Here is a 22,189-nt window from a genome sequence, read left to right as displayed (position 1 = left end):
ACTTCAAACAATAAGTATGCGTAGATAAAAAATCTCAGTATTAGCAGAGGAAGGGTAAACTGGGCATCATAATAACATGCCATGATATATCCGCCCCAAATTATTAAAGAAGGATATCCTAATTTGTCTAGAGTGAGAAAACAAACTATTGATTCTAATCAAATGGCTATTGACATAAGTCTTCCTTTCCGTTACATAAACGATATACTATAATTATTTTATGAAAGAAAAAAAATTGAAAGCTGGCGTCGCCACTGATGAGGAATAAAACACTGAAAAGTGTATTGTAAACAAAAATATCTATTAATTAAAATATTAAAAATACATAATTGTAATATCACAGAAAAAACGTGGCACAAACATTAAAATTATCAATTAGTCATCTTCTTTCTTTTCTTTTAATTTCCTAATCAATTCTTTATTTTCATCATTGCGTAAGCGGCATAGTCTCTTCATTTTTTCATACTTATTATTGAGTGTTTCCATGCCATCCTATAAAAACACATTTTTTGATAATTCATACTTTCAGGAATTGATTAATTCAAAAGAACTCACCCTCAATTGCGAAATTTCTGATTTTAATGGTGAAATTTCTAATTTTAATTTTTGAGTCAAATTATTCATTTTCTCACAGTTTTTGCATATATCCACTGAAAAATAAAAAAACGAGGATTAAATTCCACAATATTTAGTTTATACAATTGTACCATCTTTAGCCTTCTTGAAAGTATTGTCCAAATACTTTTTATTCAAAAGCGATCAAGATATGGTGGAAGGTCTAACTTTTTTCAGTTGGCTATCAGTGTCTTAACTGAACTTAAAGCTCATAAAGAAAAGGAAATAGTGACTGAAAATCGTTATTGAAGTCTCAAAAGAGCTGCTGGATCCTACTTATACATTATTGATTGATATGTTAATAATCGGTACCCTCCCTTCCCCTCATCATAGTTACTAAGGCGAGACGAAGAAAGGGGTACTCATTTTTAACATATCAATCGATAATAAATTAGGATCTCACCCCTGGGTACATGCTAACATCGTGGATAGAAAAGAAGAAAAAGGATAAATAATCAAGCCATAAAATATAAACTCACCAGTTGATTCGGAGCATAAAGTGTTCAAATCAATACTTCGTCTACTATCATGTTCTCTGGTCCTTTGCTGTTTCCATTTATCATCTGGGTTTTTATAATCGGAAACTTCCCTTTCACTGTTGTGATTTGAATTTCCTACTGGTTTAAGTTTCTTAGACATAGTTCGTAGTTCATATTCCAAATTCTCTATTCTTTTTTTATCTTGATTATGTTCCAGGTATGTGGCTTTCAATTTACTATTAGCTATTTCAAACTTTTTCTCATAATCTGATATTTTATTTTCACATTCTTTTTTAGTTTTTTCTAGTGTTATTTGTAGAAATTGGGTTTGCTCCTGCTGAAATTCAATCTCAGATCTAAGTTTTTCATTTATTCTTTCTGTATTTTGTAATTTAGCCATTGAATCAACAAGCATAGTTTTTTCTTTTATAAGAGTGGATACAAGATTCTCTATTTTTTTTAGATCTTCCCATTTTGTTTCTAGCTTTTGCTCCCAAAATTTCCAGTTTTTTTCCTCTATGCCAAATAATACTTTCAGCTTCTTAATATGATTCCCTAATTTTTCTGAAAATTCTCCTCTTAAATCTCGCACTTTATTTTCAAGGTCAGTGTTAATACTTGTAAGAGAAAAAATATTATCTAACAAGTCGCTGTTATTTTTCCTCAAAGTTTCTAATTCTTCATCATACCTAGTTTCAACTTTATTTAGTTGTTCAGCTTGGAAATTACTTACTTTAGCAGATAAAATATTTCTCTCTTCCTCTAATTTACTTTTCAAAGTATTTATCTCTGAAATAATAACATCTTTTTCTTGTATTTCAGAGAGTAAATTTTTCGATTCAACGTTGAGTTTTAGAATATCATTAGAAAGAACAGTATTCTTCTCTTTATAGTCATTCAATGTTGATTGAATAAATTCAAGTTCTTTGTTCAGCAATTCATTTTTTTTTGCAAATTTTTGGATATTATCCTCCTTGCTTTTTATGATGTCATTTTGTTCCACAAGAAGATCTGTCTGTTTTTGAACCTGAATTTTTAAATCATTAATTTTGTTGGATGAATTTCTTTTTTTATCTTCTAAATCAAAGTTCAAGCTTGTAATAATTTTGTCCTTGTCACAAATAATAATTGTCATATTTTCAACCTCAGTATGTAATTCTTTTATTTTTTTCAATAAATCAGCTACTTTTTCGCTGTCTTGCTTCAAGTTTAATTCATTCTCTTTATGTTGTTTGATTTGTACTAACAAATCACTTATTTGAATCGATAATTTATTGATCTCTTCTAGCAAATTAGTTTTTTCAGTATTCATTTTTGAAATGATAGATTCTTTTTCCTTACACACTAACAGTAATTCTTCAAATTGAATACGATGTTTGTTAATATCATTTGAAAGATCTGCAATATATTTTTTTTGTTCTTTCAATGTTGCATCTCTAGATTCCACCTCTTTTCTAATAATTTCATTTTCTTGGGCAAATTTTTGAATATACATGTCTTTGCCTTCAATAATGTAATTTTGTTCTTCGAGACTCCTTGTTTGTGTTTGAACCTGACTCATTAAATCTTTCATTTTATTATTTAAGTCATAATTTTCCTTTTCTAGATTCAGTTTCTCATATTGGATTGTTGTTGAAATAATTAATTCTTTCTCCTCAAGTTTAGAAAGTAACTTATTTGATTCTATCTCAAGTTTTTCAATTTTATTCAAAAGGTCAGTTATCTTTTCATTTTGTTCCCTTAATTTTGAATCAGTCAATGTTTTTTCTTTTTTCAACAATTCATTTTCCTCTGAAATTTTTTGGATATGTATCTCTTTACTTTTTATAATTTCATTTATTTTTTCGAGACCATCTGTTTGGGTTTGAATCTCATGCATTAAAATAATAATTTTATCAGACAGTTCTTTTTTTTCCCTTTTTAAATCAGTTTTTTCCAAGTTGAAGCTTTCAATTATCTCATCCTTATCGTGAATGGTTGATTTCATGCTATCAACTTTGTTCAGCAATTCACTAATATTTTTGAGTAATTCATCAAGATTTTTCATTTTCTGATTTGTTTTTTTTTCATTTTCTTCTTTTTGTTCGATTTGCTTCAACAAATCACTTATTTTGTTAGATAAGATATTTCTTTCTTCTTGCAAATTTGTTTTATCTATATTAATCTTTGAGATAATAACTTCTTTTTCCTCTAATAATGAATGTATTTTTTCGCATTCCATTCTGAGTTTTTCAATATCATTTGAGAAATTCACATTTTTGTCCCTTTCTTCTTTTAACTTTGAATCAGTTTCTTCTTGTAGTCTAATCAGCGCAATATTTTTTTCATTCATTTTTTCCATTCTACTTTCTATTTCACTTTGTTCTTCAAGACGATTTGTTTGTGATTGAATTTGAATGATCAAATCATTAATGTTATCAGACAAATAATTTTTTTCTTTCTCTAAACGGCTTTTCTCGGATTCAAGAAGAGCAATCATTTCTGCTTTATTTTGAACCGAATTTGATAAATTTTCCATTTCCTTTTTTAAGTTTTCTATTTCATTTTTTAAGTGATCAACAACTTTTTCTTCGCATAAATTCAATATTGTTCCAGTTTCTATTGGTTGTCCTTCAGTTATTTTAGTTTCATCAAATTCGATCAATGAATTCTTCTTTTCATCATGCTGTGGAGCAAATAATGATGAATTATTTAATTGTTGTAAATTATTTTCTGTTTTGGAACAATCGATATTTATTTTTTCTTCATTCAATGAATTGATGAGGGAATCTTTTTCCTGTATTAAAATATTCATTTTTTCAACTTGTTCCACCAATAAATCCATTTTTAAAGAATTGTTACTGTTTTCTTCTCTCTCCTGTTTTATTTTTATTCTTTCTGTTTCTAATTGTTCTCTAAATATACAATTTTCTTGCATGAGATTCTGTAATTCTAATTCTTTATCTTTCAAACTATCAAGATATTTGTCAAGTTCATTTCTTTGAGTTTCGATTTGCATTCTCAGAATTTCGTTCTCTGAATGTAAATTATTCATAGAGGAGTTATTTGTTTGAGAATGAATTTCTTCATTGAGCTTGTCTATATTAGTCTGGAGCATTTGAATTTTTTCTTCTTTTCCTTTCAGTTCAGCACTTGTCATTTTGAAATTATTTTCCATCTCCTGATAATTCATCATAGCATTCTGCCATTGTTCTTTCAAATTCTGTATTAGTGATAGATTCTCAACTTTTTCGGCTTCTAATAATTTCAGTGTCCCTAAAATTTTGTGTGTTTTATCGATTTTTTGTGAATCGCTGAGATTCATATAGCTATATTCTTCCAACTGTGCTTGTAATTTTTTAATTGTTATAATATCAGATTCTCTTTGCAACTTCAAAGCGTTCAGATCTTTTTGCAATTTCTCAATTTCATTCATACTTTTTTCATATTTTACTTCTGTTACTTCACTTATTGTTTCGGTGTTATCTATCAATTTCGATGCTTCGTTGTCATTACTAATGAAAGAATTGAAGAAGCTCATAAAATTGCTACCTTTACTATTATCCTGAAAGTAGGAAGAAGAAAAATTCTCTAAGTTCTCTGAATCTATTTCATGTATTGATTCATATAATGATTCTGCTGTAGAATTCATTGACTTTTCTGCATCTGACATATCTAGGTAACTTTCCTTAAATTTTAAGTTCTCTAGCTGTAACTCACATGAAAGGTCGTTGTGTTGAGATTTCTGTTCTAAGATACTCTTCAGAGTACATAAATTTTTCATAACCTCTTGTCGCATTTCTACTTCTTCGGCCAACTTTTGCTTGGTTTCTAGTAACATTTCTTTTTCTCTAGCCAAGTCCATTTGAGCTTTCTGTCGTAACTCCATTTCTCTGACCAAATTTTCTTTAATTTTTTGTCCCAATTTCATTTCGTGAAGCGATTTTGAATCAGATTCTTGTTCTAATTCCATTCCTTCAGTCATCTCTAATTTAAATTGTCCGTCCAAGTTTGATTCAACCTCAACTCTTAATTTCTGTTCTTCAGCAAATCTAGAATCAGATATTTCTCGTAATTTTGTTTCTTTGCCTAACTCTATATTAGTCTGTATTAATTCTTGAGCCATCTTGGAATTAGCTTCTTGTAACTCTTTTTCAATGAGTATTTTTGATTCAACTTCTTGTCTCAATTGAACCAATTTAATTTCAACCTCTTCTCGCAGCCTTTTCTCTTCACATAATTGCTTCTCTAAACATTCTTTTTTCTTTTCTTCTAAATCGAGATCTTCAGTAACTTCTATTAGTTTATCTTGAGATTCATAAAGCTCTTCTCTAAGTTTTCCCAATTCTGTTTTTTTGTCATTAATTTGTCCTTCTAATTCGCTTATTTTTTTCACCAATGAGTCAACATCATCTTTCGCAGAGTTTGCATGATGTTCACTATTGTTGATTTTCAATTCCATATCTACAACTTTACTCTGAAGAGAGTTAGTTTTTATTTTCAGTTGAGACTTCTGCAATTCTAGGGTGTTAACACTGTTTCTGAGATCTGCAATTAATTTGTTCAACTCCTCATTATCCAACTTGATAGATTGAGTGGTTCTTTCTAAATCCTCATTTTTTTTCTTTAACTCTGCTAATTGCTCGGACATTTCTTGGTATTCGAATGTGTTGATAGTAATAGTGTTTGGAAGTGGAAGGTTCTCAATTGGAGTTGGTGCATCAACTTTCAGTTTTGTTGATGATCCTTTAATTTGTTCCAAAAGTTCCATTTCTCGTCTTTTAAATTTTTTTGTCTGTGTTTCCAACATAAATTCATAATCGATTCTAATTTGCTCAGCGTTTTTCTAAAAATTTTCAAATATAATGCCATTAGCAGACTAGCGTTTCTAATATGGAAAGTTCAAGACATACTTCACAATAGTATTAGTGAAAATGATATGAAGCAGTGTGTAAATTTTAAAAAGTCTGATCTTAAATAGAAAAGCCTATTTGACTAATTTTTACATGACTTAGGTGTAAGGGACTGGACTAACAGACCTGATTGATAAAAATTCTTACTAAAGCAATCTGTATGAGTTTATTATTCAATGTTGTTTTAAAAGCCCCAAGTTTTCAATGACCTTTGTTTATAGAAAATTATTCTGTTTTGATTTTCCAAATAACCATTGTACTTTGTTGAAAATGTTGAAATTTGCAGCAAAACACATAGGGCAAATAAACATCTCCAAACAATCTAGTTCGTTCTCATTGCATAATATTATGTTCAAGTTAATCAAAATTTAGAGCTTTTTTGCAACATAACAAATTTTTTAGCAAATTAATGTCTGTTTTTCATAAAAGTCTAATCTTTTTGGATGTCAATAAAAAGAACAATATATTTTTCATACTGCCTAATAGCTTATTTGAATAATCTGACTCCTAAAATATAAAGGAAAACGGTCTCACTCACTTGTTCCGACTCCAATTGTTTATCTTTCACCTCTATAAGCATTTTCAAATCTTGACATTCATTAACAAGATGTTCATATCTTATTTGATTTTCTGACCTTTCAGTTCTTGTGTATTCAATAAGTTCCTCATATTCCCGAGAAAGAATTTCAAGTCGAGCTCTTAAATTTTTGGGAGGAGTTACTTCAATCCGATTTTGACCTTGTATAGTATTTGAACTACAATAAAAATAGTATATGCAATATAATACAATCTAGTCATTTCAGGACACTTACAAGACAAAAATTCACGCTATTTACATTATACAAAACTAATAATATAGCATATTCAGAAAAATTTGTTTTTTCATTGAGATATAGAAGTACCTACCAGTTGTTTCTTCTTGGAAGACAATCAGAATTTTCAGAGCTAGAAGATACAGGGAGATCTGAATTTTCTGTTAAGACTATTGAAAGACAATTTTTTGAGGCGGTTTCCAACTCTCTCTCCTCTGAGATAGCACCAAGAGAACAAAATGTATGACGTCTCTTAGGATACCTAGGCAGTGTTTCTTTCCTTACAAATATTTCTTGTAAACTTTTGATACGTGAGGCTAATTCTTTGATCTTCTTATTACTCATATCTCGTTCATCCTAAAAATAATTTTTTTGTTATCATATAATTCATAGAATCTATATATAATAATTATATAATTTATACAAACCCATATCAGACCTCAAAGGGTCTATAACAGGCAAAAATACATACACAACAACCAGAACATAAAAATAACAATAATAACATCTAACAAAATTGTGTAAATCAAATATACATGAATATTATTTGATATAATGCTTAAATAATGGTTAATTATTTGAAAAAAGTTGAGAATTGATATTGAAATTCGAAGAGGCCGCCGCCAAAACGCAATTTCAGGAGGACAATATTTTTTATGTAGACCAAATAGCCTGTTAAGAAAAATACTAACATGCAGATCTACAATAGAATACTTCATATTTTATTATCTTATTGCTTACTTCTAACTGTTTGTTCTTCTCAAATTCAACATCAAGAAGCTTTTTTATTTCAGAACATTCTTTCGCATACTTTTTCGTAAGCGCTGCTTCATTCATTATCTCATTAACTTTCGGTTTATTTTTGACAGCTTTAGCTCGTTGGGCGAACCTGAAAATACAAGTTTTTGAAATTTGCATTGAGTTTGAAGAATATTTGAATGATTCTTACATCAGAGTGGAAGCAGTATCTTCAAGTGATTCCAAATTTATGTTGCAAATAATAAGTGTTTCAGCATTGCCCCCTAAAGAATTAGATAAAATTCGAGTCAATTTAGAATCTCTATAATTGACATAGTCTTTTTTTTCAACCAACTGCTTGATGACTAAACCCAACGCAGTAAGTGATCTGAAAATAAACAAATTTGGGGAGAATTACAAAAACAATACAACCATAATTTACTTGGAAATCATAATTCAACAAAAGAAATTTATGAAATAATGAATTTACTTGTTGATGTGCGCCCCTTCCTTAAACCGTTGACCAGTAGCACCTGTTTGAGACACTCTCTCTGACCCTGCCAAATCTATTAAATTAACATGAGATACTTGAACAGGATCGTTTTCATCACTTGTTGTAGGTGCAGATTCTATAACCTGTTGGGAAAATCATTAATCTTTGATATTTTTTCATGTATAATACATATATTAAAACTTTTTTGAAATACAAGGTGTTTCCTAATATACATAATATATACAGGGTGTTTCCTAACTATGGTACGAAACATCAGTCGGTGATTTGTTAGGTCGTTTTAAAAAAAGAAATTGTTTCTATGGACATATGTCCGAAGTTGCTTCATTTCTGATTTACAGAACATTGTAAATTAAAAAAAAAGGAAACAATTTATAAAATATCATAAATATTTTTAAACCAATTGGGCTGAAATTTGGATGTAATTTGAAGTAATAAGGTGCGTATTTAGTACTAACTAGATTGAAATCATGAGGTCCAGTGACGTCTTAGTGGCACCATTGCTTTTTTTGTATTTGATTTTTCAGATTAAGTAACTAAACATTCAACTTTAAACCTCTTGTGTTTTCTCCATATCAGGCTTTGTTTTTGAGAAAAAAATTAAATTCACTTCAACTCATTCTAAAAAGTATACAAGGACACAAAATGAAAACCAAAAGTAAATATTTCGATCTTATTATTTCGAATAACTGTACCAAATTTCAACCAAATTTATTTGAAAATATTTATGATATTTTATAAATTAACCTTATTTAAACTTTCTCAGAAAACAAAATAACTTTGAACATATGTTCATAGGAACATATGTACTAGAGTTAGGAAACGCTATGTGTTAAATATAACTTGACAGAAACATGATCATCTATAATTTTTGAATCACTGATGAAACTTTTATGTAGGTAATCATTATTAAATTTGAAAAGGCTGCAGAATTTTATTTGAAAAATCACTTTTTAACCATATCAATGACAGTTATTCTACTTCCACTATTCAATCCTATAAATTACAATTGTCTCAACACACAATAGCTTTTTCAGATTTTACATTTCTAATAATACATGTGTATAAGTGAGTGTTTCATTTTAAAAATATGTCTTTAAAATCTGAAAAAGCTACTGAGCAGCGAAAAAACTGTAATTTATAAATTAAAGAGTAAAGTCATTTTCTTTGTGATTTAAAATGAATTTCCTTCAAGTAAAGACTGAATCAATCCAACATATCAATTGAAAAATAGAACAGAATCGATCTAATATTGAAATAATCAAGTCTTAAAAAAAGTAAACAAGCATCAAACAACAATTAAGTTTTTGCGGACAGTACAGGGTACCCCAAATTCGTAGGTTCCTTCCATTTAGAAAAGGGCAAATTATATATGAATATCTCAACAACTTTGATGCCCAGAGAAAAAAGGCTTGTAACTACTTCAATATATGCCACAATAGCCAAGATATAGTTGATGCCTAAAAATGCCAAAATTTGAAAATCACTCTATAGCACAGAAATAAAAGAGCTAGAGCAAAATCGGTTTATGGTATAGTTGGCTTCAATGATCTAATAATAATATGCGCTCTTGAGAGGTCATACAATGCAGAGCATTGACATTAGAGAGAGAAAGATTGAGCCTCATGTCACGTGACCATGAGGGAGAGGATAACCAAGATATCAAACACTTCAGATTTGGATGCCTGTTTACCCGCTATTTTTTTTCTTTCTTCCATTGAATTATCTACCATTACCTATAAATAGTCTATAATAATGAGAAATTATGTTATATCTTTCAACTAGTAAATGAGCACTCTTTTTATTAATCTATCTTCTGAAATAAATTCTCTCAGTATGTTCAAAAATCATTGTTTGCTAGCCTCTAGGTATTTAAAGCTTTTCATTTTTACTTACAATTCTGAAAATTGAATGAGACCTACTGCTGAACAAATTCATATTTGTTTCACCTACTGTCCTATTAACCGTCCCTAATTTCATTGCATTCATGCATTCAGCACTAGTTTTTACTATTTTTTCTGTAGGATTATAGCTTACACAGTTATTTATATCTTCACGAACTTTCAAATCTTTATTGTTCTTATCTAGCAGATCATTAATGATTTCACTATATATTTCTACATAAGAAACCCTAAAAAAATTAAATGAATATAGAAGAAATAACATTCTATGAACTGAGATACAGTCCATTCAGGAATTATTGACATCGAAGCAGGCCGTGAACGTCGCGGCATTATTTCTAGTTACAAAAATATCACTAAAAATTGCTATGGTTCATCATAGAAATAATCAGTAAATATTATTCATATCATTTTTCTATCTTAAAGAACCCAAAATTTCGAAATTAGGAAGGCAGGTATACAATCATGATTGAATATATGGGAATTCAGATTGGTATACCTTCAGATTCGATAACGAAAAAATAAAGTGGAATGCCTTCAAATTTCAAGCAACTCCAATGAAGAGAAGAGATATCCATTAATTTAAGAGTCGCCAATGAAAGAACCCATTAAAGATCATTAAAATATGCATATTCCTTCTCACCCGAGGCTCGTCAATAATTGTTGCATTCTTTATGGACACTGTGTGCAAAATTCTAATCATATAACTCTCAACGTGTTATTTTATCCCAGCGATTATGGATCATTTTAGCTGTGGTAGCTGAACTGGTGAAGCGATCAGAAATAACGTCTTGATTCTTTGAATTGAGTGGCTAAGTGAATGAATTGACAAATTCATAATGAGACAGAAATAAAATTCAAAGGACTCATTTAGTATATGAAGAATTTCAACACAAATGTACTGTAACTTTCAAAATTGGAACCAATTTATCAGCCGATGTGTAAATTACTTACTAAAGTCACTATTTATTGAAACTGTTCATGACGTGAATGATTGATTGAGCTTGTATGAAAAATATAGATATATTTGTACTCAAGTTTTCTATTTTTTATTGAAATGTTTTTATACTATTAAATTACATAAAGTATTTTGCCCTTAACAGCTTTGATTCGCTCACTAAAAGCATTTTTGCATGAAATTATTCTCAAATTGGGAATTTTAAAGTTTTATTGCATTCTGTTATCATCTTTAAGAGGTGAGGAGGTGAAGAAATTCTCAAATTTATTCTTCTGAATATATTCCTCGATTAAATATTCAGTAAAAATTCTATAAAGCAATTAGAATTTATTAAATTTAAGGATTACTCATTGAAGAACAAAAAACAGATAAAACAAAACTTAATTTCAAAATAGAATTTAAATAAACTATAGACGCAATGCCAAGACTTTGTTTACAGGTCTTTTTCATATAGCCTAATATAATATAACTTCGGTCATGCTCCATGAATTTTTGAAATTCATCATTTGATCTCTGAACACATTATTCCAAGTATCTACAGAAAAGGTATTAATTTATCAACCCAATTATAAAATAATTCTCCCTTCATATATTTATATAACCCTAATGATCACCACTATCAAAACAAAATATCCAGGTAAAAATCCATTAATCCAGCATTCAAAATAGAGCTCCTTCTACTTTTACCCTTCAATATACTTGAAAAACTTTTTGTTTTCTTTCTAGAATTCACTGTTGAATAAGACTGCCATTTTCAAATAATCAAGTTTCCTCCAGAATTTCACATTTTGTTTCAAATATTCTCTGTATTCACCATAATATCGTACTCAACTTTTTATCAATAAGAATTTTCCTCTTATTAACTGTTTTGAACTTGTAACCAATTAATTTTATGTAATGTTGTCTTTGATTAATTAAAATCCAGATGCTTTTTGGTCAAATTTTATCCAGACTGATATATTGGTTGCTTTTGTTAATAATCAAATCATTCAATGATTCTTTGAAGGTGAAATCGTATTGCACAGGTTTTCTTCCGCTAATAATACCGGCTGTAATGACTTGCTTTCTTCTTTTTTCAAACAGTACTGTAAGAAATACTCAAATAAACTAATCAATGTGTGTTTGAAATTGATACAACTTTTTAGTTTCAAAATTTCTTGGATCAAAACCAATAACACAAACAAACTGAACAATCTAACCTCCCGTCAATGACATTTCCAATGCCAATTGCAATTCAAAATGTTATTGAATGAACCGGTACCAACTTAATTTCGATTTTTCACAGCCACCCGGGATGTCAATAATTCCTGAATGGACTGTATATATAAATTTCTATCTTACCTGATCAAAAATTTCCTATGTGAATATGATTCTACTTGATTAAATAAATCTTCGATGAACCTTGGTATTATGCCTGGATCTTCTGGTATACCGTTCATGGTAAAAGTTTTACCAGATGAGGTAGCACCATATGCAAAAATAGTCAAATTTATTCCATCTATAGCTGATCTTAACAAGGGAGAAATGGCAGTATCATAAATATCAACATTTTTAGTGTTTACGTTGAATACTTCATCTGAAAATTAGATAGATATTTTTCTGATTAGAAAATATCTCAATGGAAAGGTATAGATTTTAAAATATTCACACTAAAAGAACGCAACTTTCTAAGGAGTCATCTAAACCCTTCAGTACTAACATTCCGTCTGACAGACGGACCCCCCCACTAGTTTCCATTATATTCGAACATCTTCCTCCAATGTAATCCTGTGGCTAGCTATCTTCATTTTATTCAGTTATAGACTTGTCGTTTCAGTGAGAAGTGTTTGTCAACATTGATTGTGTTTTTATGCTTAGTTGGTCCATCGGACGGATGTTAGTAGTGGCGTATTTATTTGGATTGAAAGTTGAAACAACGCAATTTTAATTTTTTTTGTTGAGTGGCATAGTGAATTATTGTGTTCAGGACGTTTACCAGACTGGTGTTTCACAAAAAAAAGTTTATAAGTATATTTGTTGATTTTACACATAATTCTGTCCCTCAGACGGATGTTAGTTGTGACGCAACTTTTCGAATTACAAGAAAAGGTAATATTTTGATTATTTTTTTATGAAGTTCTCTCAGAATTTTGTTCTTATTTTAGAAATGAGTTATGAAAAAGAGCAGGAACGACTGCTGAGGTTATGGGAGTCCATAGAAATGGAGGAAGATCAAAATAATATTCCAGAGGACCAAGAAGATTCATGTGAAGAAGATCATGTAGAAGAACGCGAAGAAAATTCTGATTCGGAACAAGAGTTAGAACCAGAACCAGATCCAGAGAACGAACCTGCATTTGAAGATCCTATTCCTCAAAAGAAGGGAAAGTATATAGATCCATTTTTCATTGGCAAAGACAAACTTACAAAATGGATGAAATTTCCTTCGTCCAATCAAAGGGTTAAAACTCCAGCAAAAAACGTTATCGTTCACCTGCCTGGTGTGAAAGGACCAGCACTCAATTCATCCAGTGCTCTGGACATTTGGTCATGTTTCTTCACAGACGATATGATAAATATGGTTGTTGAAAATACAAACAAATCTATATCACAACAGTCATATTCTCCTGAATATCGAACAGTGACTACTACAGATATTATAGAGATCAAAGCACTACTAGGACTATTATACCTTTCCGCCGTGCGAAAAACCAATCATTTGAACGCAGAAGACTTATGGAAAACTAATGGCACTTCAATTGAAATGTTTAGGTTAACGATGTCACTAGAACGATTTCGACTTTTGCTAAGATATTTGAGATTTGATGATAAAAACCCTCGTCCTGAAAGGCAAAAGGAAGATAAGTTAGCAGCAATACGAGGCTTGTTTGAATTGTTTATTACAAGCTGCAAAGAAAATTACACGCCATCTGAGTATACTACTGTTGATGAAATGTTCCCGGGTTTTCGTGGTAAATGCAATTTTCGTCAGTATATACCCAGTAAACCTGAGCGATATGTCATCAAAATATTCGCCCTGGTAGATGCTAGGATGTTTTACACGCTTAACATAGAGGTCTATGTCGGAAAGTAGCCCCGTGGACCATATTTTGTTGAAAATTCCGAGAAAGATGTTGTTGAGCGTCTTGTTCAACCAATAAACAATACTGGAAGAAATGTTACCATGGATAACTGGTTTACCAGTTTACCATTATGTAAAAGCCTATTGAAGAAAAAATTAACTATGGTAGGCACAATAAAACAGAACAAGCGTGAAATACCAAATGAATTCCTCATAAAGAGATCAGAAGGTTCCAGTATGTTTGGTTTCGAAGGAAATTGCACTTTAGTGTCGTACATTCCAAAAAAGGGAAATAATGTACTTCTTGTATCATCCATGCATGATGACGACAGCATAGATGAAAAAACAAATAAACCTGAAATTATAATGATTTACAATCATACGAAAGGTGGAGTTGACACAGTTGATCAATTATGTGCAAATTATAACTGTGCTAGAAATACAAGAAGATGGCCCATGGTAATTTTTTACCGTCTACTGAATATTGCTACGATAAACGCATTTTCAGTATTCATTTCGAAAAATTATGAAACTAATATGATCTGAAGAAAGTTTTTAGAAAAACTTTCATTGGATCTGATAACAGAACATCTAAAAAGGCGTGCAGAAGTTCAACAAGTGCCAAGATTATCTAGAATGCGAATAAAAGAAACCAGATGCAGCAAATTTTTCTCCTTAGAACAAGTTGAACCAAGATGCAGCGATTGCAACACCGAAGATAATTCCGATTAGTACGAATATTTTATTTTAAGTTATATATTCAATGTAAGAAAATTTATTCAAATAAAAGGGATGAAGAATATTTATTTCATATTTTGGGGTTAATATGACATTCCAAATCCAAAAAGGAAAGGGAAATATAATTTTATTATTTTTGGTCTCACAGACCGATGTTAGTATTGGTGTTTCAAAAATCATGTTAGTACTGGAGGATTAAAGTAACAAATAGGTTTTTTTAAGATCTACTTTCCTGAATAAGATTTCATAGCCAGAATATCGGATCGTTTAATACCGAACTTGATTCATAAAAAAACAATTTCTTTTTGTATTATACCATTGGCTTAAACATACCATAAGAATAAGTGTCTCCAACGGGTGTGTTATCCTCATCAGTTTGATATATTTTTTTATCATCAATGACCCAGGGCACTAATTGCACATTACATTTTTTTAAGGGTCTCGCCCTCACTACAACCTTTATATTATCTGAAGACATTTTAAACTTTTTCGTTTCATGGGTAAACGCCAAGGATTAAACTCTTTGTAAAAAAACTCAACCTACGCTTCTGTTAATATGACAGATTTAAATTTTTTCTGTTTAGTTCTGATTCGAACTAGGAGCATGCAGGTATGGCACATTAGTCAAAATGCGCATGTTATCAAAAACAAACGGTTAACCGTCATTTTTTTTCTGTGGTTTAGGTGTGGACGCCGCGTTAGTACCTCATAAGATGTCTAAAACCAACTTAGACATCTTTGTACCTCACTACAGTCCATTCAGGAATTATTGACATCGAAGCAGGCCGTGAACGTCTAGTCGCGGCATTATTTCTAGTTACAAAAATATCACTAAAAATTGCTATGGTTCATCATAGAAATAACCAGTTTAAATTATTTTCATCATTTTTGTATCCGAAAGATCCTGAATTTTCGAAATTACGATTATTACGAAGGGAGGCATACAGTAATGATTTCATAAATTGAAATTCAAATTATATAACGTAAAAATATAGTGAAATGCTATCTCATTTCAAGGAAATTCAATGAAAAGATATCTATTCATTTAAGAGTCGCCCATGAAAAATCCTATTGAAGATTATTAAAATATGCATATTCCTTTTCACCAAAGGCTCTTCAAAAATTGTTGCATTACTGATGGACACTGGATACCAACCTGCTTGCAAAATTCTTATCAAATAACTCTTATGGATCATTTTAACTGTGGTGTCTAAACTGGTGAAGAAAACAGAAAAAACTGGTTGAGAAATTTAAATAGTGTAGCTTAGTGAATGGAAGAGCCATATCATAATAAGACAGAAATAAAATTCAAAGAATCCATTTAGTATATGAAAAATTTTGACATCACAGTTGTACTGTAACTTTCAAAATTGGAACCAATTTATCAGCCGATGTGTAAATAACTTTCTAAAGTCACTATTTATTGAAACTGTTCATGACATGAATGATTGATTAAACTTGTATGAAAAATATAGGTACTATTTGTACTCAAATTTTCTGTTTTTATTGAAATGCTTTTATACTAGTTACTATTAAATTACATAAAGTATTTTGTCCATAACAGCTTGAACTCACTCACTATAAGCATTTTTGCATGAAATTATTTTTAATTTGTGAATTTTAAAATTTTATTGCATTCTATTATTATCTTCAAGTGGGTAAGAGGTGAAGAAATTCTTGAAGTTACTCTTCTGAATATATTTTTCGATTAAATACTCAGTAAAAATTCTATAAAGCAATTGGAATTTTAGATTTTTGGATTACTCATTGAAGAACAAAACACAGATATAACAATACTTAATTTCAATATAGAATATAAATAAACTATAGATGCAATGCCAAGACTTTGTTTAGCAACCCAATTATAACATAATTTTCCCTTCATAGATTTATATAATCCTCATGATCACCACTGTCAAAACAAAACATCCAGGTATAAATCCAAATATCCAGCATTCAAAATAGTAATCCTTCCACTTTTACCCTTGAATATACTTGAAAAACATTTTGTTTTCTTTCTAGAGTCCACTGTTGAATAAATAACTAAGTTTCCTCCAGATAAATGAATTTCACATTTTGTTGCAAATATTCTCTGTATTCACCATAAAATCGTACTCAACTTATTATATTTTTCTGTTTATCAATAAGAATTTTCCTTTTATTAACTGTTTCGAACTTGTAACCAATTAAGTTTATGTAATGTTGGCTTTGATTGATTAAAATCCAGATGCTTTTTGGTCAAATTTCATCCAGGCTGATATATTGGTTGCTTTTGGCTCGGCTTTTGGTAATAATCAAATCATTCAATGATTATTTGAAGGTGAAATCGTATTGCACAGGTTTTCTTCCAATAATAATCCAGGTTGTAATGACTTGCCTTCTTCTTTTTTCAAACAGTACTGTGAGAAATACTCAAATAAACTAATCAATGTGTGTTTGAAATTGATACAACTAAGTTTCAAAATTTCTTTGATCAAAACCAATAACACAATTCACAAACGAACTGAAATCTAACCTCCTGTCAATGACATTTCCAATGCCAACCCGAAATCTGCAATTCAAAATGTTACTGAATGAGCCAGTACCAACTTAATTTCGATTTTCCAAAGCCACCCGGGATGTCAATAATTCCTGAATGGACTGTACCTCATAACTAAGATGCATAGAAAACCTGGTGTGTCTACTTATACTTATATATATATATATATAAAAAAAACTAAAACTTTCAGACAAAACGGGAGATTTTTCAGATTTATACCTACAGTCCATTCAGGAATTATTGACATCGAAGTAGGCCATGAACGTTTAGTCGCGGCTTTATTTCTGGTTACAAAAATATCACTCAAAATTGCTAAGGTTCATCATAGAAATAACCAGTTTAAATTATTTTTATCATTTTTGTATTCGAAAGATCCTGAATTTTCGAAATTACGATTATTACGAAGGGACGCATACAGTCATGATTTCATAAATTGAAATTCAGATTATATAACGCAAAAATATAGTGAAATGCTATCTCATTTCAAAGAAATCCAATGAAGAGATATCTATTCATTTAAGAGTCGCCCATGAAAGATCCCATTGAAGATCATTAAAATCTTAGAACATTAATAAGAGGAATGGCAATCGCCATGTAACTGAAGCATTTGTTTTGATGCCAACATTCGTAGCTCCTTGTCTGACCGGCGTCTATGGCAGTGGCGTAACATATTTTGATTTATTTCGAAATAATCAATTGATACTCGAAAATAGTTTAGAGTGTGATTTATTTATGAAAATTGTTTCATAATTAGAAAAGGTCAATGTTTTTCTCAGTCTTATGTTTTAGCCATTGTGTAGTTAGGAAAAAAAGATTTCTGATAAAACATTAAACATAAATACGGATAAAATCTTTTTCACTGTACGAATTTCAATTTAACACTCAAATTATTATTTCACATTTCTTAAGAGGTGAAGGGCAGTCGGAATTCGCAGAAAAATTTTTTTGCTGTTGCATTTTCTCATATAAAATAATTTCTGAAAATTTCTCGAAAATCGGATTCCACGATTTATTCAACAATGAATGGCAGGATCGGCTGATGGATTTGAATTGAATTTATTCAACTTTTTCAAAACATAATAAACTAGTGAAAACTATTTTTCATGAACAATGATTTACTGAAAATTTGAGTTAAATTGTCTTAGGCCCCATTTTGTATTTTCAGATAAAAATATTTGATTAAGCACTAGATTTACTACTGAAATAATAAAAGAAAAATAATAAGGGCAGCCCCTCACAGAGAAGGGAAATAATATTTAAACTGTTGAGAATTTGTGGAACAGGGGCCAACGCATTTATGTGTAGCGATAACTTTTTATGATTAATATATTTTATTTGGTTGGAATCAAGTTGAAACATGACAAAATGATGCAGTATTGCTACTTTCATGAAATAAATAAAATTACTGACAAAAATCCAATCTTTCTCTAAAACATAAAAATCATTATTTGCAATTTCATGTCTTTTTTCTGCTTTTATGGGTACAATAATATTCTCAGCAAATATATATATAATATATACTAAAATTACTAATGCGTCCAGAAGACTTCCTAGATTTGATATAAGGAAAATATTACTGTATATTATTAAATCATATGAAAACAGGTCATGAATGTAGCAATAGAGAGAAAAGACATTAGAAAAAACAACAGAATATATTTATCACAGAAATACAGAATATAAATAATTGGTTTACAAATATTATTAAAAAAATCTATCGGTTCAATAAAACAACAAAATATATTTATCACAGAAATACAGTACAAATGAGATTATTGGTTTCAAACATTATTAGAAAATTTTATTGATTTTCAAATATAGTTTTTATCAATCTACTTCTCAACCGATTGAAATATAATTTTGCACTCTGTCGATTTCTCAATTTATGATGAATCCTCAAATTGAAATTAGTTTCCAGAATCATTAAGAATCATTTTCGTTATAGCAGGACCATGGATTATCTCTGGTTCATCATCAAACAGATGCTGATTGAAAACATTGAACAATTTTGGATCAACACTGTAGTGAGAACCAGACATAATAACAAGTTCGAATAATTTTTATCGAATATATTAAAAACCCTTTCTGTCCACCTAAATGTCTTCTCAGCCTGAGTATAGATATCAACTACAAATTGTAGGCATAGGCATTGGAAAGATACCCCAAGGTTTTTCTTAAGTGTAGTTTTGACTAGGTGCTGTTTGACTTCAGGATGGACACACACAATATTTTATTTTTGACCTTGAAATTGGACAGGATTCGTCGAGACAACCTAAAGTATTTCTTTCGCAGCTTAGGGTTTTCCAAATAACAATGTGAATAGTCTCCAATATAAGCGGGGATTTGAGAAAAACCGTCTCGACCTAGAAAAGCAGAATTTAAAATGGAGTTTTCTTTTATGATATATCTTACTTCATTTTGGATATTCTTGGTTTCCCAGAGAAAGAAGTGGCACTAGAGCTAAATGATGCACATTTTGAAGGAGAGGTTAAAGTCAGTGTTTCTTCTGGATCATTGGTAATTGGAGTGTCAAATCTCAATTGTTTATTTTTATGATAGAATCATATAGAGATTCCGTGGAGCCTTGTTCTTCAATACTTCCATTCCCTTCTGAGTAAGTCCTGCAAATTGCTTTATGTTATATGGTAATATTCTGAGGAAGATTTTCAATGCAAGGAATTATAAGAAATATGACAAATTATGAAAAAAGTTTTCGTTACAACTTACAGAGGTATTTCCAATTTAATTTCCAAAGGCAAACCTCCTTTGATAAGCCGTAGGTTCTTAGTGTCACTATAGCTAGAAGATGCGGATTTTGAAGGAGAGTTAAAAGTAGCTGAAGTCTCAAATCTCCAGTACCGTATCTAGGGCGTGGCAAAGGTGGCACTTGCCACGGGCGCAAGGCCGACAGGGGCGCCCAAAAATATCTAAAGATAAAAATATTGGAGCTTCGAAAGATCACAATTTGGTTTTCATGTTATACCTATATACGCCTCGCAACGAGCGATGGCGAGAAATCTGGAAACATTTAAAATATTGCTAGCCTTCCATAGAATTTGCCCAAAATGATCTCAAGATCAGCAAAACTTTAATTTAAGGGAAGAAATAATATAAATATGGCTATGTTCAAGCGTGCCGTAATCTAGTCATAAATATATCTGTTGAGCGTCGGTATGTTCAAAAGTGCCGCATTCAGATCATAAATATTAGGGTCGAGCTTCGACATGTGTTATTACCCCTATTTTAACGAGTTTTTTGCACTTTATCAAACTTGTCGGTATTTCTTCGACAAACGGTACCATCTATTTTTGAAGTGCGGCGGCTTCTTTTTCTCTCCAGCTTAGTGGAAAAAGTAGTTTTTAATTTGTGAAAAGTTGATAAATGTTTTTTTGTTACATTCATTTTATATTTGTAACATTCTCAAAAAAATATCGTTTTGACATCATTTTTCTCTTGAAAACCAAAAAATTCACGAAAATAAAGTTGAGCTGACATTTCATGCGAGCGAGAAGGCATTCGAAAAAATTTTTGGTGGTGTTTCTCTATGATTCCAAGGGGTAGAAAAAGCCACCCTACAAATTTGTTTCGCGATAACTTTTCCTTTATTCATATTTTACAATGAGTAAATTAATTTTGGATAGACTAATCTATTCTTAACGAATGAGGTCTCTTGTAATTTTTTGCTTTTATTGTTTATGTTTTCGAAAAAAAAACATCAAAAAATAATACGTCTTAGTTGTGGAGGTTGGAATTATTTTCGATCTCAAATTAATCCAATAGGCGGATGTCAAAACGATGATTTTATCGAGAAATGGTACAAATATAAAATGAATGAAACAAAAAAAAAAAACAACAATTATAAACTTTTCACGAATTGAAAACTACTTTTCGCTAGTCATCTTTAGGGGGCTACAGCTAAGGAGATGGAGGCGCAAAAAATAAAGTTTATATGAAAAACCCACCCCATTTTTTGACAAGTAATTTCTCCCTGAATTTTTTCACAACTATATCATATACACCCTGTATAATATTGGTTATTATTTTAAAACTTTAACGAAAGCATATGGCTCAAATTATGAATAAAAAAATATTATAAGAAAATATAATGGGTGAAAAAAAATCATCGAAAATGAGGGGCGCTGTCTAACATATTGCCACAGGCGCAATTGTACCTAGATACGGCTCTGCAAATCTCTCTTGTGTTTTAGAATCAGATTCAGTCCTGTGCTTCAATAGTTCCATTCCCTTCTGAGTAGGTCCTACAAATTTTTTTATATTATATGATGATATTCTGAGGAAGATTTTCATTGCATGGAATTATAATAAATACGAAAAATTATGAAAATAAGTTCTCGTTACAACTTACAGAGGTATTTCCAATTTGATTTCAGAAGGAGAAGGCAAACTTCCTGGTATAAGCCTCTTTCATAGTATCATTAATCGGAAGCAATTTTCAGGAAAGTGATTTGAGCAAAGATAATTTTTTTTTTCCAACATCGGTCGGTTCCAAGAAATTCTCTGCAACCATTTTTCTCGTTCAAGTTGATTCGATGGAAGTCTTAAAAAAAACATTAATTAGTCGTATAAATTAGTTTTGGATTGTTTTCAATTATAACTAAATATATGCTTTAAGGAAAAAAAATCAGGATTCTGCACGCCTATGGGATGGAACTCACCTGTGAAGACTAATTTCACCTCCTACAATATAAGTGAAACCACACAAAAAACACTTGTTAGGCATATCTAATATCACTTCTAATGGTTATAAATGAAAATACAAAATAAATAAAACAAGGAATTATGAAGATTTAGCCAACTGAGGAGATCTAAAGCCAGAACAAAATGACAGAATTCCCGAATGCACGTTGCCACATCGACAATTTATCTGAATTGTCGGAAAAATTTTAATATTCTCCTTCGTTCAATCCTCAGAGGAATTTCCTCT

General features: G+C 30.4%; 1 protein-coding gene and 1 long non-coding RNA gene across 3 annotated transcripts; both read right to left on the bottom strand.

Annotated features, from left to right (window-relative positions):
• Window positions 1–280: 280 nt before the first annotated feature.
• On the bottom strand, window positions 281–15,350 carry LOC123685049 (kinesin-like protein KIN-7O). The gene is made up of 11 exons (XM_045624617.1): window positions 15,039–15,350; window positions 12,248–12,482; window positions 9,944–10,178; window positions 8,027–8,172; window positions 7,748–7,924; window positions 7,540–7,687; window positions 6,893–7,155; window positions 6,525–6,741; window positions 1,095–5,919; window positions 556–650; window positions 281–492 (listed from the first exon to the last, which is right to left on the bottom strand). The coding sequence occupies exons 1-11, from the start codon at window positions 15,181–15,183 to the stop codon at window positions 376–378; spliced, it is 6,603 nt and encodes a 2,200-aa protein (XP_045480573.1). The 5' UTR covers window positions 15,184–15,350; the 3' UTR covers window positions 281–375.
• A 3,413-nt stretch (window positions 15,351–18,763) lies between these two features.
• Window positions 18,764–22,127, bottom strand: LOC123685069. Of its 2 annotated transcripts, XR_006748242.1 has the most exons (6): window positions 21,921–22,124; window positions 21,611–21,802; window positions 21,417–21,503; window positions 19,972–20,171; window positions 19,657–19,865; window positions 18,771–19,607 (listed from the first exon to the last, which is right to left on the bottom strand). It is a non-coding gene; the product is annotated as an uncharacterized LOC123685069 (long non-coding RNA). The 2 variants fall into 2 exon arrangements; XR_006748241.1 differs by having other exon boundaries at window positions 18,764–19,607; window positions 19,972–21,503; window positions 21,921–22,127.
• Between the last annotated feature and the right edge of the window lie 62 nt (window positions 22,128–22,189).

Source organism: Harmonia axyridis, chromosome 7, assembly GCF_914767665.1.
Source record: "Harmonia axyridis chromosome 7, icHarAxyr1.1, whole genome shotgun sequence".
In the NCBI taxonomy this organism is placed as follows: Eukaryota; Metazoa; Arthropoda; class Insecta; order Coleoptera; family Coccinellidae; genus Harmonia; species Harmonia axyridis.
This window is presented reverse-complemented; position numbering and strand designations above follow the sequence as displayed.

Coding starts and splice junctions, on each gene's coding strand:
- LOC123685049 (XM_045624617.1), bottom strand. CDS start 15,183: ATGTCTTCAGATAATATAAAGGTTGTAGTGAGGGCGAGACCCTTAAAA. Junction 10,179..12,247: donor CATAGGAAATTTTTGATCAG/GTAAGATAGAAA, acceptor TAATTTTTTTAG/GGTTTCTTATGTAGAAATAT. Junction 8,173..9,943: donor CTCATTCAATTTTCAGAATT/GTAAGTAAAAAT, acceptor TTTTCCCAACAG/GTTATAGAATCTGCACCTAC.